This window comes from Adiantum capillus-veneris, chromosome 14 (assembly GCF_014529385.1).
Source record: "Adiantum capillus-veneris isolate H3 chromosome 14, ASM1452938v2, whole genome shotgun sequence".
Lineage (NCBI taxonomy): Eukaryota > Viridiplantae > Streptophyta > Polypodiopsida > Polypodiales > Pteridaceae > Adiantum > Adiantum capillus-veneris.
Genome location: NC_140944.1, coordinates 53,194,023 through 53,220,056, shown reverse-complemented (window position 1 = coordinate 53,220,056; position 26,034 = coordinate 53,194,023). Strand labels below are relative to the sequence as shown.

General features: G+C 43.0%; 1 protein-coding gene across 1 annotated transcript; it reads right to left on the bottom strand.

The window, feature by feature from the left end:
• Positions 1 to 19,241: 19,241 nt before the first annotated feature.
• LOC147442376 (aspartyl protease AED1-like) lies at positions 19,242 to 20,884 on the bottom strand. The gene has a single exon (XM_086528567.1). The coding sequence runs from the start codon at positions 20,845 to 20,847 to the stop codon at positions 19,372 to 19,374; it is 1,476 nt and encodes a 491-aa protein (XP_086384693.1). The 5' UTR covers positions 20,848 to 20,884; the 3' UTR covers positions 19,242 to 19,371.
• Positions 20,885 to 26,034: the final 5,150 nt, after the last annotated feature.

The window sequence follows — 26,034 nt, the reverse complement described above, 5'->3', positions numbered from 1 at the left end:
CTCATCCTCTCGATGTTCTTTATTTTTTTCCCAATAAGTGGAGCTTGTACCTTCATCTTCAACAACATCATATATCAACTCCATATCAGCATCTTCATGCGCTTGTTGGTCGATAAATGCTTGACCATCTCCATGGTTTTTCACATTTTCTTCATGCCCTTTTGAACCCTTGGTATCTGAAACATTATTGCATTCCACTACCTTTTCATACATGCTTTCCACAATAATGGGCTTTACCTTATCAATCGGCCCTAGAACATCAACATTTGCTACCGCTGATGATAGACCGCTTTTGGCGTGTACAAAGTAGCGTTTATATGCATGGTCATATGTACAAAAAGATGTAAATACATGAATTTGGGAGCTTTGAAAAGTGTTTTCAAGTTCGAAAAAAGGTGCAACGTGTGCACATTGTAAATATGCGTGCTTGTGTGTCGGCAGTCAGACACATGTACATGCCCGTATAGAGTATCGGGGCCTTGGATATGGTTCTAGGTGGCTTATTTTGGCTCTAGATAATGTGCTTGAGCTTTCTAGAATGTAAATAATGCAAGTGAAAAGTGTGGGTACTCTCATCCCACTCGAGAAATTTGACACATGCGGTAACTGTCTATTTGCAGCGCCTGATCTACGGTGATACGTGCATCGCCCTAGAAGTGGTCAAAAATGGAATGTGGGGATGTGGAAATGTGATTTGGGTATCCAAGATCAAGCGTGAAAATTTTGGTGAATTTTGGAGTCGGTTTGGGATTTTTCCTGCGAAAAATGCCCACCAGGGCTCAAAACTGGGCCAAAATAAGTCAAAAAATGGTCAAAAAAGGTGTGAAATGGCTTCAAATTGCCACATCACTCACGGTGCCATGATGGTCCAGGCTGAGGGAGGTCTTTTGAAGAGAAATATCAACACTTTCACCCCTCTGTGTGTGGGAGGAAGCAGGGTTCCTACAGGTTGTCTAGTGGGGTCAAAACTGGTCAAAACTGGGCCAAAAAAGGTTAAACAATGGTAAAAAAGGTGTGAAATGGCTTCAAATTTCCACATCACTCATGGTGCCATGATAGTCCAGGCTGAGGGAGGACTTTTGAAGAGCAATATCAACACTTTCACCCCTCTCTGTGTGGGAGGAAGCAGGGTTCCTACAGGTGGTCTAGTGCAGTCCCGTTGCGTTCGCGTCTTGTTTTCGAGTGTGTGGAGGAGTGAATGAGAGCTTTATCTCTTTAATTTTGCACTTGGGAGTGTCTATGGGAGTTTTGAGGTTCCCATGGATGTGTGTGTCCAAGGAATTGAGGGAAGAAGGTGCAGTTTTCTGTAAGACTATGTGACCCTGTATCGGTGCCATTAGGGTTGGCGATACTCCAAAGAGTCCAACAGAGTAGAGTTTGGTGAAGCTTTTGCAATGGTTTGAGAGTGGCCTTTTGTGGCTGGATATTTTGGTTTTTTGATGGTTTTTCTTGTATATTTTGGTCACCATCAAGCGTGATTTCAAGTGTTGATCACCTCGACTCACCTTGTAGTGTCTGCGGGCAGGCAAGGGCTTGTAGGTCGAGGCGTTTGGAGTTTGAATTGAGCTTACGGGTAGACTTTTTAGGGAGATTTTGAGTGGTAGTGAGTGAGGTGAGGAATTCAAGTAAATTCCTTGTGTTGTGTAGAGTCGTCTGGGTGTGTGAGTGTGCGCACGACATCTTTTGCTCCATCATCCTTTGGCGATCCCGCTGGGGAGCGGAAATTTGCCGGTCGTGCACCCAGGTGAAGCGGTTTTGCTGTGAAGTTTGAGCTTCATTGAAGAAAATTGTTGGTTTGGTTGAGGTGCAAGACTTAAAATTTTGTGAAATCACTCAGGCAAGGGAAAAGGGACTTCAAAGGGATGGCGTATAGTCTGCCAGTGTTTACAGGGAAGGAGGATGTGAAGGACTAGATTGCGGACTTCGAATGGCATATGCTTGGTATGCACATTGTGAATGATGAAGCAAATCTTCATGTATTTCCTCTTGTGCTCAAAGGAGAAGCTCGCAAGTGGTTTGAAGGTTTAGAGGAATACAAAAAGCAAATATGGGAGCAGGTGAAGCTGACAATTTTTGACAGATTTGGGAAGAAACTAACCGCAACAGAAGCGACGGCAAAATTGAGAGGTTTGTAGCAAGATGTTCATGCTAACTTTAAAGAGTTCTTGCAACACTTCAAAGGACTTTGGGTTCAATTAGAGGCGGCATCCCAAGTACCTCCCAGGGATTTCTTTAAAGTGCGTCAATTTATGGATTGTCTCCATCCAAGTGTAAGGGAGAAGGTCGATCAAGAGGAGCCTGATACATTTGAAAGAGCTGTGGAAATTGCCGAGGCCAAGAGCAAGAAGATCAAGAGAAGGTGGGAGCAAGGCCTGACACATACTGAGCCAGTTGTGGTGCAACCAATGGTCCCTGTGAAAATGGATGATAGAGTGAAGCAAGTGGTTCAAGGTCCAGATCCTGTTACGGCCCGGGTTTTGCATGATCTTGCTGGTCAGTTGCAAGAATTAAGAATTAACATAATGAATAGGAACCAAAGAGAAGAGTGGCCAGCTAGGAGAGGCAGGGGACGAAGGCTACAAGGTAGATGCTACAATTGTGATGAAGAGGGTCACTACGCCCCTGATTGTCCTGAACGACCAAGAGAGAGAGGAGGAATATACCCCTATATGGACGTGGTCGAGGAAGAATAGAAGAAAATCATCAAGAGCGGGCACTAGAAGCACCGCCGCCACAAAAACCACCACAATTGTTGCCTAGAAATGGAGAAGGTACGGCTATCAACATCATTACCCTTGAGCATCAAGATGTGGATGTAAGGAAAGGAAAGGCTAAGGTAGAAGACAAACCAGAAAGTAGCAAGAGGCGGCGAAGAAGGAAAATTGGTCCAAAGGACTACCTCCTTGGCCAAGGTGTTGAAGACTATGATATTGTCGACCACATACAAAATTAAAAGGCAAGTATATCTTTTGGTCAGTTGGTGGATTTGAATGCTAAATTGAGGAGGCAGTGGACCAAGTGTGTGAGTACGCGGCTCCCTTCCAAGAAGGAAAAGCGTCAAAGCATGGTGTTATCTTTGAGGGTTGGTCACCTAGTGGATATGGTGCCAATAGTTGAAGCTATGCTGGGAAAGAAGACGGAAGTGCAAGCATATGTGGATGGTGGTGCCTAGGTGTGTGTCATGACCGAGGCTATCATGAAGGAAGCAGGCGTTAAGATGTCAGTGAATGCTTCGATCCGCATGAGGATGGCCAACCACAAAAAGGCAAGGTGTCTTGGAACAGCTGAAGATGTGAAGATAAAAGTCTTGAGGATTGAGTGCTTGGTTGATTGCTACGTGATGCAAGCGGGTGAGAATGCTTGATCACCATCCCAGACAAAGAGAAAGGAAGGACCATTGTCTACAACATGAAGACACACGAGAGCCGTACACAGCCCCTAGTGGAGATGCAAGATACGGATTCGACGGAAACCACATCATACGATAGTGATGCTTCGTCTACATCATCAGAAGAAATTATAGAGGAAGGCTTGATGCAATTATGTCCTAATATTTTTGGGATAAGTGTTGAAAAGGAAGCATCGATGCATGATGTGAAGGTCAAGGAGGAGAAGGATAGTCCAAAAGCAATTGTAGAGCCTGTCAAAGTGAATGTAAGGAGCATGCTAGGAGAGGACTTGACAGAAACAGAAAAAAACGAGTATGAAGACATGTTTACAGAGTTTCCAAAGCTATTCGCCACTGAATATACAGAGTTTCAAGGAGCTAAAGGACTCGAGCATAGAATCAATCTAAAAGAAGGTGCCAAGCAAAAGGTTCAAAAGCTTAGGAGATTGGGAGTCATTCATGAGAAGGCACTTCATGAAGAGGTGACGAAGCTTTTGGAAGCAGATTTCATCTTTTGAGTGGAGGAGTCCGAATGGGTCTCTTCAATTGTTATTCTGCCCAAGAAGAACGGAAGATTTAGGATATGTGTTGATTTCAAACCTTTGAATGCTGCCACAAAAAGGAATCATTATCCACTACCCTTTTTAGATGAAATCCTCAATCAGGTTGTAGGTCATGAACATTACTCAATCATGGATGGATTTTCTGGCTACTTTCAGATCTTGATAGCGATTGAAGATCGATTGAAGACGACCTTCATTACTCCTTGGAGTTGTTTTTCCAACAAAAGAATGCCTTTTGGGCTGGTTAATGCATATGCTACCTTCCAAGGATGGATGAATAGAGTGTTTGGTCCCTACTTTGGTAAGTTCATTCGTGTTTTTATGGATGACACTGGTTGTTATAGCTCAAGGGTCACACATTTGGAGAAGTTGAGGTTGAGTTTTGAAAGGCTTCAACAAGAGGGTGGGAAACTCAACCCAAAGAAGTGTAAGTTTGCTCATCCAGAGTCCATTTGCTAGGACAAGTGGTTTCCCAAAATGGAATAGAAGCTGACCCAGAGAAAGTTAAGGCTTTATTGCTTATGGATCCGCCCAGCAACACAAAGGATTTGGCATCATTTGTGCATAAGCTCAGGTACTTGTCATGTTTTTTCTGGATGCTATGTCAGTATGTGTATCCTCTCCAGAAATTGAGTCAAGGAGTTCAAGGGTTTGAATGGAATGAAGACATGCAACAGGCTTTTGATTCCATCAAGGAGGTATTGTGTGCTTTACCAACAGCGAGTCCTCCTGACTTGCAGTCAATTTTCTATGTATCTATTAGTGTGGGGTCGGTTCTCTTACAAAATCAAGGAAGGAACTTCAAGCCAGTTTATTTTGATAGCAATATGAAGAATGTAAGCGAGTTCTCCTATACAGAAATGGAACAGTGGGTATTCGCCTTTGTTCTTGCTTGTCGAAGGTTTAAAACCTATTTGTTGCCCCAAAAGTTCTATGTGCTCACCACATCGAATCTTTTGCCGGATGTAGTACAACATTTAAATCCTAGCAAGCGCATCTTAAAGTGGACTTTGGAGCTTCAAGAGGATGAGTTTGAGTTTAAAGTGGATCATTCTGTTAAAGCTCACTTGGCAAACATAGTGGTACATAAGGGGGCGGAGCTTCCATCTTACCCAAGGGTTGACAAGGATGATCATGAAGAGGAAGTAGATATTACAGATGCGTATACAATGATGTTTGATGGTGCATACAGGAAAGTTCTTCAAAAGGCAAGTGGTGGGGTAGTCATTAAGAACCCAAAATGCGATTTGATCTTTTCTAGAGCTTACGATCTTGATGAAGCTGAAAGTAACAATGAGGCTGAATACCTCACGCTTTTCCTCGGGTTGAAGCAGTGTGTTGAGTTTGGATTGAAGAGGGTCATTGCAAAGGGGGATGCATTGCTAGTCATGAATCGGTTGCTTAGTTTGTGGAATGTTAAGAAAGACAATTTGAAGAAGTGGTTCTATGGCATCAAGAAGCTTTTGCATGAGTTTGAAAAGATACAGTTTAAGCTTGTTCCTCGTGAGCAGAATAAAGAAGCTGATGAGTTGGCTAGGGACAAGTTGGATGCCTTGGTAGCTCCTTTAAAGGTCAAGGAAGCCTTGTATACAAGAAGGGAATCATTGCAAGATGTAGGAGTATTTCTTGGTAAAGGGCAATGTCCAGAGGGCATGTCAAAGGTTCGGCGTAAGAGAATAGTTGCAAAAGCAAGAAACTACACATTGGTAGGTGAGGATCTCATGCTTTATGGCAAGGATAGCATTTTGAGAAAAGTGCCGTACAAAGAAGAGATAGGCTTGATTTTGGAGAACTGCCATGAAGAAATAGGCCATCAAAGAAAGGATCAAGTTGTCTTTCGTGTTTTAAGAGCAGGTCACTGTTGGCCCTCTATGATGAGAGATGCCTATTTTTGGTGCAAGTCATGCCATGAATGCCAAGTGTTTGCAAGTTGGAAGCTTTTGGTTGAGCCTCAAAAAGCTATAATGTCTTTTGATGCATTTGCAAAATGGGGAGTGGATGCTATAGGTCCAATGCCGAGGACCAACAATGGCAAAAGGTATATCCTTGTGGTTGTGGACTATTTGACAAAATGGGTGGAGGCAAGAGCAGTAAAAGATGTAACAGCAGGAAGAGTGGCCTCTTTTTTATATGAACAGGTGTGTTGCAGGTTTGGAGCTCCTATGGTTATTATTTCTAATCATGGACCAGGATTTAGGGGAAAACTTGTTGCTGCTCTCATGGAGAAATTGAAAATTCATCATAGGCATTCTTCTCCTTACTACCCACAATGCAATGGGTTGGTTGAGAACTGCAATGGTCAAATTGTGAAGATGCTATCAAAGTATGCTAGAGAGCATCCTAAAGAGTGGGACTTGGACTTGGAAAAGTGTTTGTGGGCTTATAGAACTGCGTATAGAGTGTCAACACAGTTTACACCATATGAACTTGTTTATGGAAAAGAAGCTCTTATGCCCAGACAAGTGCAGTTGGATGCCTTGAAGTTTTTGTGCAGAATGCAAGGTGAGCATAATGACAAGCTGCAAGAAAGAATTCTTTCTCTAGAGTTGCTACGAATGAATAGAGAGAAAGCCAATGATTATTATCTTCAACAAGCAGAGACAAGGATGGAGAAAATGAATAAGAGGCAGCTAGAGAAAGAGATCAAAGAAGGAGATTTGGTGATGAAGTATGATTCTCGCTTGGATTTTACTTTTCAGAAGAAATTGAGGGAAAAATGGTTGGGTCCATACAGAGTGAATCATGTATTTTCTAATGGCACCTATGAGTTGGAAAAATTTTCCGGTGAACTTTTGCGCTACAGAATAAATGGTTATAGACTGAAGAAATATTTTGCAAGGGATGTGGTTCCAAATGTAAATAGTCTCTTGGTTGAGCATAAATGCTCTACCTAGAAGGTGGGCAATGATCATAGACCGCTTTTGGCGTGTACAAAGTAGAGTTTATATGCATGGTCATAAGTACAAAAAGATGTATATACATGCATTGGGAGCTTTGCAAAATGGTTTCCAGTTCGAAAAAAGGTGCAACATGTGCACATTGTAAATATGCTTGCTTGCGTGTCGGCAGTCGAACACATGTAGATGCCCGTATAGAGTATCGGGGCCTTGGATATGGTTCTAGGTGGCTTATTTTGGCTCTAGATAATGTGCTTGAGCTTTCTAGAATGTAAATAATGCAAGTGACAAGTGTGGGTAATCTCATCCCGCTCGAGAAATTTGACACATGCGGTAGCTGTCTATTTGCAGCGCCTGATCTACGGTGATACGTGCATCGCCCTAGAAGTGGTCAAAAATGGAATGTGGGGATGTGGAAATGTGATTTGGGTATCCAAGATCAAGCGTGAAAATTTTGGTGAATTTTGGAGTCGGTTTGGGATTTTTCCTGCAAAAAATGCCCTCCAGGGGTCAAAACTGGCCAAAACTGGGCTAAAAAAGGTCAAAAAATGGTCAAAAAAGGTGTGATATGGCTTCAAATTGCCACATCACTCATGGTGCCATGATGGTCCAGGCTGAGGGAGGTCTTTTGAAGAGAAATATCAACACTTTCACCCCTCTGTGTGTGGGAGGAAGCAGGGTTCCTACAGGTGGTCTAGTGCGGTCCCGTTGCGTTCGCGTCCTGTTTTCGAGTGTGTGGAGGAGTGAATGAGAGATTTCTCTCTTCAATTTTGCACTTGGGAGAGTCTATGGTATTTTTGAGGTTTCCATGGATGTGTGTGTGCAAGGAATTGAGGGAAGAAGGTGCGGCGCTACTCCAAAGAGTCCAACAGAGTGGAGTTTGGTGAATCTTTTGCAATGGTTTGAGAGTGGCCTTTTGTGGCTGGAGTTTTTGTTTTTTTGATGTTTTTTCTTGTATATTTTGGTCACCATCAAGCGTGATTTCAAGTGTTGATCACCTCGACTCACCTTGTAGTGTATGCGGGCATGCAAGGGCTTGTAGGTCGAGGCGTTTGGAGTTTGAATTGAGCTTGTGGGTAGAGTTTTTAGGGAGCTTTTGAGTGGTAGTGAGTGAGGTGAGGAATTCAAGTAAATTCCTTGTGTTGTGTAGAGTTTTTTGGGTGTGTGAGTGTGCGCACGACATCTTTTGCTCCATCACCGCTTTTGCACCCTGGTTCACTTCAACATGGGGCTCCTCCTCATTGACAAGCTTGTCCACCATCGGCACATACAAATCATAAACTAGAAACATTTAAGGAGCATAACCAACCATAGGCCTTACCTCCATAGGCATTGCACTTTAAAAAATCGGTATTGCCTTTGGATGAACCAAGGAACACTCCGCTATCATTGTAGTAGGCCCATAATCTACAAGCTTCAACAAGCCCAACTCCAGCTTTTGCTTCTCCTTTGGCTCTTCATCTTGACCAGATAGACCATGTCTTCATATCCATCTACACTATACTCAAACTTTTCTCTGATCCTCAGATGCAAGCACTCTAGCAGCTTCAACAACTTCAAATAATGATACCCTTTTACCCCGATAGAAATCTCTAACTGCTTCCAACACGCTTCAAAGTGCTCAAGGAAAATGGAAAAATCTTTACTTGCATCCTCGCGTACCGCCTTCAGATTTTCACTGGCTTATTCCGGAGTAATCGCTTCTCGAAACCGTGCTAGAAACTGACTTTTCAGCTCATGCCATGATTCTTGACCACCGCTCTTTAAACCATCAAACCAAATCTTGGCCTATCCGCGCATCAACATCGGTACTGTCTGCAAGTTTTTTGCATCCATCAACATGTGAATCGATGGCAACCATAACTGAAAATTGTAAAGAATGAGGATGCAAGAGAGCTACACAAGACAAGCACAAAGCACACAGAGATGGAAAGCTTCTTCTTCTTCTTCACAGAAAAGAGAGTACAAAATGACTAAGTGCTAAAGCTGAAAAGTAGCACATATGTACATGCGGTCACTAAGTGTGAACTCGCTAGAAGCGTACTAGGCTGGCACTATAAGTGTAGTCCAGCTGTAGAATCATTGGCAGAGATCCTCCGTGTCGGTCACCTAACGCGCCAGTGAGTAAATGCCGTAAGCGGCCAAGACCCGTAGTGGATGCCAGCTCAAGGTGTAGAGCTCGACATATCAACACTCCCCCTCGAGCTCTGCATGTCGTAGAGTCCAAGCATAGTCCGGAAACATCGAAGCTTCTCAGCTCCGAGGGCCTTGGTAAAGATGTCCGCTATCTGCTCCTCTGTGCTGACGTAGACCAAGTCGATGTCGCCCGCCAACACTCGCTCTCGAACGTAGTGGTAATGGACCTCTATGTGTTTGGTCCTGGCATGGAACACTGGGTTCCTAGCCAACTGCATGCTGCTGAGGTTGTCACAATGGATGAAAATCTGCTGGTCCACCTGCACTCCCAAGTCCTCAAGTAATGTGCGTAGCCAAGCTACCTCACACGCCGCAACTGCTGCACCTCTGTACTCGGCCTCTGTGCTCGATAAAGCAACCGTAGGCTGCTTTTTGCTGCTCCAAGTAACAGCAGCACTCCCAAAAGAGAACATGAAGCCACTCGTAGATCTCCTATCAACAATGCTACCTGCCCAATCTGCATCTGTATACCCATACAATGCTAATGGTGCATCTGTTGCATAGAACAATGCGTAGTCAAGAGTACCTTGCACATACCTAAGTGTGCGTCGTACTCCATCCAAATGTGGCTTCCTTGGAAGTTGCATGAACTGACTCTCCAAGCCTACCGTGTAGCTCAAGTCTGGCCTCGTGATAGTCAAGTAGATTAGACTACCCACAATCTTCCTGTACATGTTGACATCCTCAACAACATCACCCTTCTCTGCACTCAACTTTGCATTCACATCCAAGGGAATAGAAATTGGCTTACAATCAGCCATACCATACTTTGACAACATGTCCAAAGCATATTGTCTCTGTGATAGCCATACACCCTCTGGAGTCCTGATCACCTCAATGCCAAGAAAGTAGCGCAACTCGCCTAAATCTTTCATTTCAAACTCCTGTTTGAGAAGACCCTTCACATGGTCAATCTCCATAGCATTGTCACCAACAATAATAAGGTCATCTACATATATGGTAATGACCACAATCCCCACATCACTCTCACGTACATAGAGTGAATGATCAGCATGAGCTCTCCTAAAACCAATACTGACAAGATACTTGGCAATCCTGTCATACCATGCTCTAGAGCCCTGCTTCAAACCATACAAAGCTTTGAGAAGTCTGCATACATAATCTGGGTAACCTGGATCGACATAACCAGGTGGCTGATCCATATACACTTCCTCTTGCAACTCACCATTCAAGAAGGCATTCTTTACATCCATTTGATGCATAATCCATCCTCTAGATGCAGCCACTGCTATGGCAGCTCTCACTGTCGTCATCTTTGCCACTGGAGCAAAGGTCTCCTCATAGTCTATGCCATACGTCTGTGCATAGCCCTTTGCGACCAGCCTTGCCTTGTGACGCTCAATGTTACCATCAGCCTTATTCTTGGTTTTATACACCCATTTATAGCCAATAGCTTTCTTGCCACTTGGCAATGGCACCAACTCCCATGTGTCATTTGCTTCCAATGCAGCCATCTCTTCATTCATTGCATCATCCCAATGCACATTTCCAACTGCATCCTCAAAACATGTGGGCTCCACATCCTGTATCACCTTAGCCATGTAGGCTTGGTGATGCGCTAGATACCCATCATAAGTCAATTTTTGAAATGGATTTCTGACTCTATTAGATCTGCGCGGTCCTGGGTCACTCCTTTGCCCTCTAGAATCTTCTTGTACTTTCCTTACACCAGGTGTCCTGATAGCCGGAATTCCAAATTCCTCATCAAGATTTTGTTCAGAACCATCTGAATCCATGTCTACATGTGAAAAACCTGATGATGCATCAACCATAAAGGGAGGTTCATCAACCTTTTCCTTTCCTTTTCGTGATACATTCCCTGTACCTGTTGGTGGAGTAACCTGCGTACGTAGTCTACCATTCCATGGTTTCTCAACAGAGCCACGAGAAGAGGACTCTTGTGGTCCACTCAAAACCTGTGACTGTGGCCTCACATTTTGTACAACCACATCATCTTTTACATCAGCCCCAATAGTGCCATGTGCATTACTGTACCAGCTGCTCATCTCATCAAAGACTACATCTCTGCTCACTCGTAATTCTCTTGTAGTAGGATTGTAGCACCTGGACCCCTTTTGTTCAAGGGAATATCCCACAAGAATACATTTCTCTGCTTTAGGATCCAATTTCCTACGCAACTCATCTGGTACATGCACGTAAGCTATGCAGCCAAACACTTTCAAGTGTGCCAAATCAGGCTTTGTACCTATAAACTTTTCCTCAGGTGTTACATCATGCACCGCAGCAGTAGGTGTCCTGTTCATAATGTACACAGCTGTATTTACGGCTTCAGCCCAGAAATGATGAGGCATGTTCTTCTCATTCATCAATGCACGTGCAACCTCTGCAATGTGCCTGTTTTTCCTTTCTGCGACCCCATTCTGTTGTGGAGTATATCTGCATGTAAACTGCCTGCGTATACCATGCATTCAAAGAAAATCTGAAAAATCATTGGAGAAGTACTCTCCCCCTCCATCTGACCTCAATGTCTTGATTTGCATATCTGTCTCCTTCTCAATCATGACTTTGAAGTCTTGAAAGTGACCAAACACTTCACTTTTGTTACGCATGAAGTAGACCCATACTTTCCTTGTATGGTCATCAATGAAAGAGACATAATACCTGCAACCATGTATACTTGCAGTATCGGTTGGACCCCAAACATCTGTGTGCACCACCTCAAGTGGCTTTTTACATACATTGCGCTCATGTGGAAATGAGCCCTTTGACTGTTTTCCAAACAGGCATGCTGCACACACTTTATGCATACCATCCACCTTGAATTTGGGCAAACCTTTTACAATCTGTTTTGATTGCATGCTGCACAATCTCTGCTCATTGACATGGCCAATTCGTTTGTGCCAAATGTCAACATCAGCCACAACACCTGTGTCCTGTGCAAATAATGCAGCTTTTACCTCAGGCATGTCTACATTCAGCGTAAACATTCTGCCCACACATTTTCCCTCTGTGATCAGCTTACAGCCATTCTGGAAATCTTCTACATAACAGCCATTTGGATTGAAGCGAACCTGCAAACCCTGCTCAACCATTTGTCCAACAGAAACAAGATTCTTTGTAATGTTTGGGACATGAAGTACATCTGCTAAGTACTTTGATTTCCCACTCTTCGTATTTAGAGGTATGTCCCCTACATGAGCAATGGGGTGAGCTGTGTCATCTCCTGTCTGCACATAGCCTGACACATCTGGTTTGCGCATATCTCTAAACCACTCTCCACGAGACGTCATGTGATTAGAGGCACTTGAATCCACATACCAAACATCATCTTGGGTGGAATTCTTTGCAGTCATTGTATTCATTACATGTTGCATAACAAACATGCGCTCGTTTTTGCTGTCATCTGCATCTCTGCTAGTAGATGCATAGTTGCCCTGTTCTCTCTTTCTACTTGCTTTTCCCTTTGGACAGTCTCGTGACATGTGACCTCTTTCACCACAAGTCCAACATTCTCTGCTATCTGGAGTATGTTGCTGCCTGCTTGATCTTGCACCACGACCTCTTTGACTCCCCCTGCCTTGAGACTGGTTTCCCCTGCCACCTGTATTGTTTTGATTTGATTGACCTTCCAGAAATTGGCCCCTGCAACCCCTTGGGCCTCGACCACGACCTCTACCTCTACCTCTGTTGGAGTTAGAATAGAAGGCCTGTTCAGAATTATTTCTGCCATGAGAAGAAGATGTGTCAAGGTTCTTCTCCTCAAGAATAAGCATAGAAATCAAATCTTGGAACACGGGGATGTCGTCTCTTGTATTCATGGAAGACCTAAAATGTACATACTCATCTCCTAGACCATCCAAGCATGCACGGACAATGTCATTGTCTTCCACTGAGACTTTAATAGATCCAAGAGCCTCAATGATACTCTTGATATTCAAAGCATAATCATTGATGGAGAGGTTGTTCCTCTTAACCTGATTTAGCTCCGACTTTAGTTGAAGCTTCCTGGCCTTGGTGTTCACCTCGAACACTCTGCCTAAGTTTTTCCATGCAATGGCGGGGGTTTCAGCATCCTGTAGATAGCCCATCATGCCATCTGTGATGCTCATAGAAAGCCAAAACATCACTTTGCTCTGGCCTTGTTGCCAGTCCCTCAAAGCTTTCCTTTGTTCTGCTGTAGCATTTGCCTCGGGAATCTCTGGTTCCTTTTCATTGTCTCCTTCTACATAGTCCCAATAACCTTTTCCTTTTAGGAAATTTGTTATTCTGAATTTCCATGCAGGGTAGTTATTTTTCTCAAGCTTCTCAGTAACAATCTGACTGAAACCGTCAGACATCTTGAAGCACTAAGACAAAATAGCTGCAATCTGCAAAAACCTGCAAATCTGTTGAACCTGCTATCATGGTTCCTGTAACGCTTTCTACACTCAACGAGTGTCCACAATCAAGCGTACATACAACCACTGTACTTGTACAGTAAATCTCTGTATACTGCACTTTGGAGACCTGTTCAGAAACTTGTGCGAACGAAACCTGGTCGTGGATTGCGAACGAAGGGATTGTGATGCTCTTGCTCTCTTAGCCTCTCTTGCCTGCACCAGGCTCTGATACCATGTAAAGAATGAGGATGCAAGAGAGCTACACAAGACAAGCACAAAGCACACAGAGATGGCAAGCTTCTTCTTCTTCTTCACAGAAAAGAGAGTACAAAATGACTAAGTGCTAAAGCTGAAAAGTAGCACATATGTACATGCGGTCACTAAGTGTGAACTCGCTAGAAGCGTACTAGGCTGGCACTATAAGTGTAGTCCAGCTGTAGAATCATTGGCAGAGATCCTCCGTGTCGGTCACCTAACGCGCCAGTGAGTAAATGCCGTAAGCGGCCAAGACCCGTAGTGGATGCCAACTCAAGGTGTAGAGCTCGACATCTCAACAAAAATCTGCTAACCAATCTTCAAGACCTTCAACACCCATAAATATGGGGCCAATACTTGGCTCCACCATTTTTGCAAGCTTCAACCTCGACCACCAAATAGTTCAACCATCCGCCAACCGATTTGTTGGCTTTCAAAAACCACTTCAAACTTCCAAGAGAAGCATCAGATAGGTCCTCACTGGGGGAACCAGAAGATGGAGAGGGGGAAAGCGAAACAATCCTAGAACATAACACAATGCCTCAGTATATCCCAGGGTATACACAACATCCCTATCCACTACAATTCACCTTAAAAACTTCTCACAAGCTAACCACCGCTTTCACATGACCATACCCACACACGCTTGCAACAAACCAAACTAGGTCGATCACCCCGCTCTTCTCAATTCACAACCTTCCACACGCACATAGCCTCTCTCTATCTCATCTTTCACAATAGATCTCGGGGGGGACACACACGCCCGTAAACACACGCTCACAAGCAGATAAGGGAAGTGTGAATTGATGCAAGAAGACAACTATGACGGCTTTAGAAGGATCAATGCAACCATTTACAATGGACTCCACGCCAGCACAATCCTCGACAACATACATTGTCTCCATTGGCCGCCCTGGCAAAAAGCCCTTCAATCGGCCAAAAAAGCCCATTACAACTAGAAAAAACTTCTCTTATAAAAGGTGAGCAGACAAAAAAATAAAAAATGCCTTCCCTTGCTTGTGCAACTCTCTATGAGTCCGTTTTTAGCATTTTTCATGGACTATACACATTTGCCACCTCAATTTGGGCATTGCCTTGCATGGTGAACACCTCAGCAACATCCACTCTCTTTCTCTCTCTCATACTCTCTCTCTTCTTCACACATGAAACCTCCCCTTGTGCGACCTTGTTTTGAACTGCCCGACTGCCTCAGCCTCTCTCTCTTGCCTCCTCTTATGTGTGATGACTCCCGTAGCACTAGCGATATCGCTAGTCGGGGTCATATGCTTGCTCTCAAAAAATGGGTGCCCTATCAGGCCTATGTTAATTGTCCCTAGATGGGCGACGCTACCATGTCATCAGCCACTAGTGGCCAGCCGCACCACCAATCTTGTCACCAATGCCTATCGGTCACTGGCCACCACCACTGCCAATCAAAATTACCACCAAAGAGTCGCCCGCTCGTGCAATGTGCAACGCCCAACCTCTGGGCTCCATAGCCATGAGAGTGAGAGCTTCTTCTCTCCACTTTATACACCACCAAGGGCTCATGATGTTCATTTTATGCCACAACATTTCGGGTCCAAGTCTTGCATGTGGGTTTATATATGTGCCACGTGGTGAGCTTGTAGAGGCTTGGCACTTGGGGTGATAAGACCACCATTAAAACACTTTTAAAACCTCCATTTTCTCCACACTTTCAAAGCTTTGCTATCTGACAATTGACAAATCTGTGCTTGAGCCGTAAAGCACAGGCCGGTAGAGTTCACTGTTGATTTCAAATCCTTTAATCTTTACCACATGTCAAACTTGCTGAGGCCTCGAACCGAGAGTCACCAACCTGGCATTATCCCTCAACTTTGACATGCTGCATCTTGCTGCTTGGGAGTCTAATTAACAAGATGTGAAGTCATGTTCACTCCACATAAGGTGAACTACCATTTAGAACCCTTTGAAGGTCAAACAAATATTCAGACGACACGACTCCTCATGCGGTCAAGTGGGCACAAACCCGACCCCCAAGAAACTTTCAATTGACCATATCTTTCCATCTGTGATTGTGATTGCAGATCTGAAAAGACTAGCAAGCTCGATAAATCAAGCACTACGCATCTATCCACTAAAATTGACTTGGGATCCTTGGAACCACCTGACTTGTCCGTCTCAGATCTAATGCACTACACCTTCAAACTCAAATATCTTGGGCTCTATAGCTCTGTTTAATAAGACTTCTGGACCTACTTCTTTAGCAACTCAAGCTCTGTATTTCCAAGAAAAAAGACTACATTTTGAACCTCTTTCATCTGCCACCCAAATTGGACCTTTCTGGAGCCCTTCTTCGCTATAAACCACATTAGTCATACGCATCCCCTACTGCCTATTTGCCCAAGATCTTTGTAGCTACCCCTTCTCTTTGCCATGCAACTGCTGGCCTACACGTATTTTCTTGTGCCATTTCCTACGTTCGACCGGCTTTGGATGAACCATCATTGCCCACCCCCTTAATTGAACATTTATGTTCAACCAAAAAAGAGCTTTATTCTTCTACCAATTGCAAAACCTCAAAAAAACTATCAAAAAACCAAAACCATATGTACATAGTTTTATTCCTATCTGGAAAACCTCAAGTGGGATGACCCGCCCCCCGTATCACAAAGATTTTGCATGGATCAAAAGCCTGTCATGGGCTCCTTCCATCCACCTGTAATTGCAATACCATACTCTTCCACCCCATCACATATCATATCCTATCTTCAACACTCCTTGCATTAACTCACAAACTTTCCACTACATACCAAGAAGCACCAAGCATACCATCATCTAAGAAAAATGTACCTTACAACATATCTGAACACATGTCTGACCCTCCCTCCCATCCAATGATGTAAAGTGGAGGTCTCATCCATAGACTCTTGCACCTGTTGAACCATCCACCACACATCAATATCTACCACCATACTCATCAACCATAGCTCACATACCTTCAATGGAAGCAAAGCCACCATCTGCGACTCTCCTTAATCTATTATTGGACATGACTGCTGCATCAGAATCTCCATCATCTTCGACAACACAACCTCCTCCTCCTTGGCACCGCACTCAATTCTTGCATCATCAAGCCCTTCTGCTACAAGCAGCTGCTCGTCAAGGTCAATTAGATCCACTTTCATATGAGCTTATGTTGCTTCTACTTCAATCACCTCTTCTACCGTAGCATCATGCTCTGCAAAGGTAGAGAGATATTCTTCCCACACTGCATCATCTTGGTTGTCATCCATAGGTAGGGCCACTTCATCCCTAAGGGAAATAATCTGCATCGTCTCTATCTGGATACTTCCATTGGTTAGCATAGACTCGTCCATTTGGTCTTCATTAAGAACAATGGATTGATCTATTCCCTCCTCCTTTTGAACATTTGCTATCACTCTCTAGAACCCCTTTTCCAAGCCCTCCTTGGTTGCAACCATCACACTCACCCTCTACTCCAACATTTCTCTACTGCCATCTCCTTTGCAGCTGCACGAAAGCTCCTCTCTCCTCCCGTGCACCTCCCATTGCCACATCAAACAAGGTCATCCACCTTTTCCTATCTCCATTGTGGCACCAACCACTAGAGAGGGGGAAAGGGGAACACACCCATAACATAACACAATGTGTCACTATAGACCATGCTATACGCAGCACCCCGATCCACTAGAGTTCACCTTTAAAACTCAAAACTTTTAGATAGTAAATCACCGCTTGTCCATGACCATACACACACACACACACACACTTGCATCACAACACACCAGTTCCATCACCCCACTCTGCTCAATTCATGGCCTTCCACACAGACATAGCCTCTCTATCTCACTTTGGACAACAGACCGTGGGGGGCATACACGCCCGGAAACACACGTACACAAGCAAAGAAGAGAAGGGGAAAGGGAGAATCGACACAGAAAGACAACAATGACCGCTTTACTAGCATCAACGCAATCATTTACAATGGACTCCACACCGACACAATCCTCAATAACATACACTGCTCCACTAGCCGCCCTTGCAAAAAGCCCTTAATTCGGCCAAAAAAGTTCCTTGCAAATAGAAAAAACTCCTCTTATAGGAGGTGAGCATCCAAAAAAATAAAAAGTTCCTTCCTCTACTCGTGCATCTCTCTATGAATCCTTTTTTATAATTTTCCATGGACTACACACATTTGCAACTCAATTTGGGTATTGCCTTGCATGGTGGACACCATGGAAACTTCCACTCTCTTTCTCTCTCTCTTCTTCACACATGAAATCTCCACTTTTCTAACTTGGTTTTGATCTACTTGACTGCCTCGGCCTCTCTCTCTCTTGCCTCCTCTTATGTGTGATGACTCCCCTAGCGCTAGTGATATCACTAGTGTGGGGCATCTCCTTCCTCTCAAAAAATGGGCGTCCTATCGGGCTTGTGTGTCCCTTGACGGGCGATGCTACCACATCATCAACTGCTAGAGACCATCCATGGCACCAATTTTTTGCCACATCATCAAACAAAATTAGCGACAAAGCATCGCCTCCTCGCGATGTTGGAATGTGTGTGGTCTAGCTAGGAAGGTGAAGGACCCTTTCACTGTGAGAGTTCGTGACGAGAGTCACAAACATTTAAGAAAAAGATTTAATGCAAAATCCACAACCCTTTTTTTAAGGGTGATTAAAAATCTAAAAGGGTTTGTGACAGCAAAGTCACAAACCCTCTTTCCTGTCGTGCTTGGAATTTTCTTGCTTTCGTAGTGGAGATTTTGATAAGAGGATTACCAAATCACATTCAATTTCACTCAAAAAGACCATTTAAACACACTAGAGTTTCAGCCATGAAACCTCAATGCTCATACAAGCACAAATCACAATCAAAACCCAAACCTCCTTCATGGTATCATGTAGCCTCGCCCCCAATTACATAGTTGTAACATCAAACAACTGAAAGGAATGCTCGAGCTTCCACCTTCACGGCAACGATTTTTTGATTTTGCAAAGATTTAAGAGCTTCTAAGTTGTTTCTTTAAGAACTACTTGTTTCTTGGAGGAATAGTGATAAAAAGACAAGCTCTTCTGGTATGCACAAAAATCATTAGGTTTTGTTAATTTAAGGAAATTTGGAGGGTCAGGAACATCTAGGGTGTTTGAGAATGATCTTGTAACTTCTAGCTTCAAATATATCGTCCTAGAAAGAAAGGACCTAATTGTCTCCATTGGTAAAAGGAAGGCCTCAAACAAATGGTATCGAGCCGTTAATGCTGCTTTGACGGGCTACAATTGACCTAATGTTGTGTAGTTGGATGAGTCTCATGAAGCCTGGTAGTTGACCATTGTAATCTTAAAGACCTCCAGGTTGGACACGAGCTTGATGTGTCTCTGCACATTTATTTTGCTGAAAACAATACATCCAAATTGGAATGAAGATTATCTCTAAAATCTCAGCATAGATCTTGTTTGTTTAATTAGTTTATAGGAGCAAAAATTAATTGTCTTTTTAATATAATGGTGGTTGATCCTTTACCGCATAGTGTGCAAGTAGAAATGTGCCCATTGGCATCAACAAGATAGAGACCTTTCCAGCCAGCTATTGTAATTTACTCATTATGAGTGATAAATTACAAGCTTAACAGTAAAATCTAATATTAGTAAGTAAGTATGGACTAAGCGTAGGTGGCTCCCTTTAGCTTGTATAATTGTATCCCTCTAGCACATCTTGGATGAGGTTACGATGCCCATGCGTGAGCCAAGGGTATCAAAAGACATTAGACGGCTTGGAGTTTGATAGTTTCCAATGACAAGAAGTCGTGGGCCACCGGTAGAAGGTGTCGGTGCAAAGGCGAGGCACACAGTATTAGTAGATAGGTCCCATGGATAAACAATGTTTTCCACATCTAAGGGAAGGTCAAAGCCATCAAAGTGGAATTCCACGGTTGGGATAAGTGAATCATCATTGAATCTAAAGCAAGTGTCAAAGAAGAAATCACGATCGGTGGGAAGGATGGTAATGTTAACACTTTCGGCTATGAAGGCATTGCGAAAGGTAACATAATCAGTGTAAGGTAGCCGAGTGATGACTGTACCCGAGTCAACAAAAGTACCAAAAAAATCAAAGGAACTAGGAGGGAAGACTGGGGTTGAATCAAGGGAAAGAGGTACCCCCCTCACGCTTATGGCCTTAAGCCACACAAAGTAAAAACTCGGCATATACACATTATGTATCATGGGTGTGAATGAATAGCGTGCATTGTTGTCTTCAGAGATTGCTTCCGCACCGAATTCAATAAAGCCTATCGTGTTCGTTGATGAGAGAATGCTAGGTAAGCAATATGCGAAGACACCACCAAAAAAAGAGACGGTTTGGGCAGGCATGCCAAGAGAACCCCATGCCAACCCCAAAAGACCATCCACACCAAGAAAGGTGCCTTGGCTTAAATGCCCGCACCCAAATATGTATTGTTGGATGGTGGCATTTCCTATAGTGAATGTGTCCTTTGCTAACTCCCCGAAGGTGCTAGACCCATCTCCATAGAACAAGCTATATTGACAATTTCCCGTTGATGAGCACATCGTACAAAGTAAGGTGGTGCATGATATAGGTGTGTATGAGGACGAGGTATTCGGATCGAAGATGGGGCTTGCTTGTGGATAGCATGTGGTTTGGCTATCACATGGAAAACATTGTGTCCATGACAAGTCACTCCCTGTGTCCATCATTAGTAGAAAGTCACTCCTTGGTGATCCCACACCTACCTTCATTATGTAATTGCCCGCCCCAAACCTAAGAGCAGATGTGGTTTCTTCACGTGCCCGAGTGGATGTGCTAGCTGCTAAGGACCTTTCAATGAAGTGGTCTCGTGGGAGTCGCTTCTTAAATAGATGCTTTTCTAGTCTTTCTTGGTCCTTCTTGAGTAATTCTAGAGCGAGTTTGGGCATGTCGTTGGACAAGTGTGAGAGCTCTTTAATGGGCGAGCAGGGACCGTGAGGATGGACCAAGCCGGCGTGAGCCGATCCTCCATAGGAGGCCTTGCCCTTGCCTGCAAAAGCTTTCCTGCAATCAAGGTCGCCATGCGAGCTTGAAGTATGTGGGAAGGATAGGGGGTGGGTATGGTGACCATGGACCTCCTTGCTGCAGAAGAGAAGGAGAGAGAGGGTGAAGAGCAATTGGAGAGCGGCGTTCATGATGAATTCACGAAGGGAGAGGTGTACGTCGACTTCTTATTCTTGTGGTGCTTGTTTGCCACCCTCAATATCTGAAAGGCTTGAACTACCACTTTCTCTTTGTAATTTCACGTTCACCTTGATTCTTTCACCCTCTGGTCTTAGTCTAAAATGTCTCTTTCACGTTGTCTTAAACTAAGAAGCTTAAAAAAAACACACACACACACACGTTAATTTCTCTTTGGTGATTCCTTTAGAAAGAAATGAAAAAAACGTTCTGGCTGCCTATTCAGTTAATCGGAAGTCATTCCTATATCTAGGATGTTTACCAAAATTTACAACTAAAATGTCCAAAATCTCTCACCTTCAGAACTAAGGTACATATAAATTGTAGATGGGATTTTTCCATTTCAACAAGGAGATTTACACCCCGAGGGATTTACTATGGATTTTCGTATGGTATCACGTGAATGTACAAGAGAGAGGTTTTTAGAGGTCAAATATAAGCGTATACAATAAGGATAGCTTCCCATTATTTCATGCTCGTACCGTATGCATAAGGGAGAGGGGGGGATTATTAAGTGCTTATACCATAAGACATATGCCCTAACAATCCAATTAAAGAGAGAGGTTTTTAGAGGTCAAATATAAGCGTATACAATAAGGATAGCTTCCCATTATTTCATGCTCGTACCGTATGCATAAGGGGAGGGGGGGGGGGGGTTTATTAAGTGCTTATACCATAAGACATATGCCCTAACAATCCAATTAAAGAATCTTTCACATGAAGGTGTTGTTCTTGGTATTTCAAAGAGTTAATTTACTCCACTAGCAAACTAAGATCGCCATACCAATGAGAAAATATGGTACCTCCTCGTCCTCTCCCTTAGCTAACATCTTTAAGACTTGTTCAACAAGATTCTAGATTTGTAGGGGTTGATGCTACCATAAACTTGACTAATCTTCTTCTATGTAGCCAGTAGTCATCAATATCTTGGACATTCAAACCCTCATTAGCCTCTTCAACATCATCATTATCAATACCACCATCTGCATAGCCTATGTCTCCACATTTGCACCCTCATTTTATTTATTGTTGTCTTCTTGCACATCATCCAAGTCACTCTTCTCTTCTTCTTCTTCGTATGCAAACTCAATAGCAACACCAATGGCATGATCAAGAGCTTCTCCTGCACCGACGATACCAGCTTTACAACCATCATTGTAATCTATAATAAGTTTCCCAATCTTTGTATGTGCGTGCATTGTTTAGTAGCTTTCCAAACTCTTTCTTCTCATCTACATCCTTGGTGTTGTCATTCTTAAGGAAAACTAGACTTTATCAGCTACGCTATGTAAAATATCTTAGGGTTGATCGCCATATTGTTGTTACAATGCACCATGGTCAACAACGGTAGAGAAAGCTTCCCAATGTAGAAAAGCTAAGTAAATGTTATCTCTCTCTACACTATAGATAAAGGGGGAGGGAGTTCGTAAATAATTTACAAACATTACAAAATTCTTGTAATCATGGCACTATTTTCAAGGGCATAGTTTCTTCATTGACTTGGTCTCTTATGTCCACTATGAGCTCTAAAGAGGGTGTTAGAGTTTTGGCATCTCAAGTGAACTACCCAAAGTGATCCCACTATTTATTTTGGCTTTTAGGTATTTGTTTTACTTCTTTGTCAAAGTCTCGGTAGCAAAATTTACTGATTAGCGCACTTGGCAAGCGATTAGCATTTTTTATGAGCCTTGTGGCATTTTCTAGATCTGCCTAACCTTTTTGTTGGGCAGCAAGGGCAATCTTGGACGACCTCTCTAGGATGCAATTCCCTCATCCGGACAACCTTACATAGGCTTTGTGGTCATGTAGTCACAAAGTTTCTCATCTGAGATCTAGATCAACTCTCTTGTTAGGAGGAGATGCTCAAGATGTATGCTCACCTAAGGTCTATCCATCAAGGGCATGCCAAATCTATGTGGTACCACCCTTGGTCACTTGTTTTTCGGTTTCTTATTAGTATGGGGAGCCTTTCTGATCTCTCTCTCTCTCTCTCTCTCTCTCTCGCTCTCAGATTTCATGTCTCTCTCTACCTTAGTGATCTCTCAGTTTCCTTGTATATGTATGTGGCATTGTAGTTGTTCTCTAGTGACTGAGGATGTATTCGGAGTCGACGTGTCCACGGGATTGGAGGATAGTTCATGGATTTGCTGTGTGTAGCAACAAACCCTCACTTGTTGTACATATTTTGCTATTGTCCAGGGCCCTATGTGTGAATCTGGACGCATTTAGGGTTTTATTGTGAAGTTCTATGAAGGAAGGCAAACGTTGTAAACCTGGTCCCATTCTGTGCAGGGGAGAAATGATGGAGTGGGCGCACTTAGGCGAGCAACAAGCATAGCGGGGGCATTTCTCGAGTATGTTCATCTCTCGCAAGAGAGAGAGAGAGAGAGAGAGAGAGAGAGAGAGAGAGAGAGAGAGAGAGAGAGAGAGAGAGGGACCCGTCCCCTCTCCTGTAGCTGCACAAAGGATCTGCTCTTGTGAGATCCGTCATTGAAGTCAACATTTTTGTGCTGCTCAAGGGTTTTGTCTCTTCCTCTCATGATGTTTGTTTTGTCAGCCCCTTCTCCATGGAAAATCAAGTATTGTCACACCTGCATGCTGTACAAGCCTCCCCATTGCTCACATTTCTCTATCTGCAATAATTGTATGGATCACTTTGACCATCATTGCCCATGGGCTGGACAATGCATTGAACGAACAACTTATGAAAACTTCCGCTATTCGCTACGACAAGAAGGAAAATCCTTATGATCAAGGAGTTTTTCACAACATCAGAGACGTTCTTTGCTCAAGTCTTGGAATGTCCAAGATAAATTTTCGTGCAGAAGTTAAAGCTAAGGCAACAGATTTTGGGATGCTTCATACAAAACCAAAGGAATTTGATGATGCTTTTGACCATGGCAGCGAGAAAATTTATAACAGCATTGAGATTAGGGTGAAAGTCCCTTGGATGCCTACTACTCTTGATGCTTTTGTTCAAGAAAGGAGTGTTATTCATCAGGCCTACGAGAGTTCTAGTAAAGAAATAAGGTACATATATAAGGATGATTTTATAAAAAGTCGGGATCATTCTTCCCACCGTTGCATGGAAGAAGGTGGTGCTCTCGCTCATTCTATGGAGGCATTACCTGAAATGCTAGTACCTATTCTAGGAGTAAGAGGACAAGGAAATCATAGATTTCCACCTGCTATTCAGGCAAGAACACACATGTACACAATCCACAAATGGACATAGGAAATTGTTTGTGCAGTTTGATGTCAATTGAAAGGGTTTCTTACTGTCTCCTCTGATGTTAATATGGTTAGTAACTACATTGATACACCAGTTTCATAGCCAATTAAATTTGTATGTACTCTGTAATAAGGGGATTCAAATCTCATGTTATGGACACAGGCTCAATAACGACAATTTTTCTTCAAAAGAGAGAGAGAGAGAGAGAGAGAGAGAGAGAGAGAGAGAGAGAGAGAGAGAGAGAGAGAGAGAGAGAGAGAGAGAGAGAGAGATTTCTAATCAGGCACCTCCTCTCCAAAGCAGGATACAGGGATGATGTTGGCCTCTTTACAGTTGCTGCAAGCAATAGCAGAATATGTTGGTAGCTCCAAGCATTGTGGACGGCTATTGGTGGTGATGGTTGTGCAATGTGGGATGGGAGGCTTGATCAATGAAGAGACGAGCAGAAGAATGTTGGTAGCCAGTCTCATCAGCAATTCTATCATCTCTGGGTTACTTGCTTGTTACAACATATCTTGTTATACTTCATATTGTGTAGAAGTATGGAGATTAAAGTGTGTTACTACAACTTGATATGGAATAGTTTTTTCTTCGACCGAGTCTTAAATGAAGGTGTGTTGCTATCACAAAGAAAGAGGCTTGGTTACTTGTTTCTATTGGTCACATTACTGCTACTTCTATTTGACAGTCTCCTGGCTCTGATGATGAGGAGGAAAATGATGAGCCTAAGAGAGCTTGGCACGATCTTCTACCGAATCATTGGTTTTGTGTTTCATTGGTCAGTGGTTCTTTTCATATAAAGTCGCTTTTGTTGTGTTGTTTCCTTGCTATTGGTCTCTAGACTCTGGTTCTTTTGTTAAACAAAAGTTATTTGGATCGTTTCTTCAATTTTCTCTTCAAGAGTTTTGGCTTTGATCCTTTGAATTTTGATAACCCAGCTCGATTGCAAGCTTGCCTTGAAGTGAACCGGAAATGCTTTTAGCAAAAGCTTCAAATTTTGACCTAAAAACGAGGAGACTTTTAAGTTTTCCTTTATTTTATGGTTCTAATACTCTATTACACATTGTTTGCAAAAGTTAGAATGAAGAAACATTTGAGTTTGGTACATGATATGTGTGAGTGTGTGTTTTTGTGTGTGTGTGTGTGTGTGTGTGTGTGTGTGTGTTTGTGTCAGTATGTGAGTGAGTAAGAGTGAGAGAGAGAGAGAGATTAATAAGAAAGAGATACATTTAGAGAAAAAATTATAAGTTAAAGCCTTCGGTAATGTGTTTTGATTTAATAAGTGAAGTTTTCCATGGTTGTTTATGACCATACCATTATTTGTTATTTAGAGAAAAATCCATTTCATATGTGTGCCTCAAATCCCATGTGGGAAGCTTATTGAGTAGGAGGCTAGGATCATCTGTTTTGAGACTGAGATTTATATCAATTTACAAGGGAAATGACGCCCGTCTTTTGACAAATTACATTGAATCGATTGGTTTATTTTAATTTAGTATTCATTATATTTGTTGCTTTTCATGGTTTGTTCTCTTAACATCTATTGCAAATGAAAACACACTACAATATACCCTTATGTTCATTTGCACTTCAAGATGTGTTTTTGCAAAAGCATGTGCTTCTAAAATTGTTATGTTACTAGCATACATAAAATAGTGTGTCATTGCATTCCGTACAAAATCCGTATGAGGGGGGATGGGTCATTGCGAGAACGTATGTATCTTGTCTGTATGTAGGAGGGTAGGTTAGCATGTAAGATACCATACATAGGGGGCTTTGTCTACTTTTGATGCACGCAGGTGACATCCCCCCATTACTAATAGTGAATCCCTTGGGATTTACACGCATGGTCCTTTTTTTTTGGGCGCAAAACTCACCACCTTGAGTAAAATTAAATTAACCAAAAACT

Coding starts and splice junctions, on each gene's coding strand:
- LOC147442376 (XM_086528567.1), bottom strand. CDS start 20,847: ATGAACGCCGCTCTCCAATTGCTCTTCACCCTCTCTCTCCTTCTCTTC.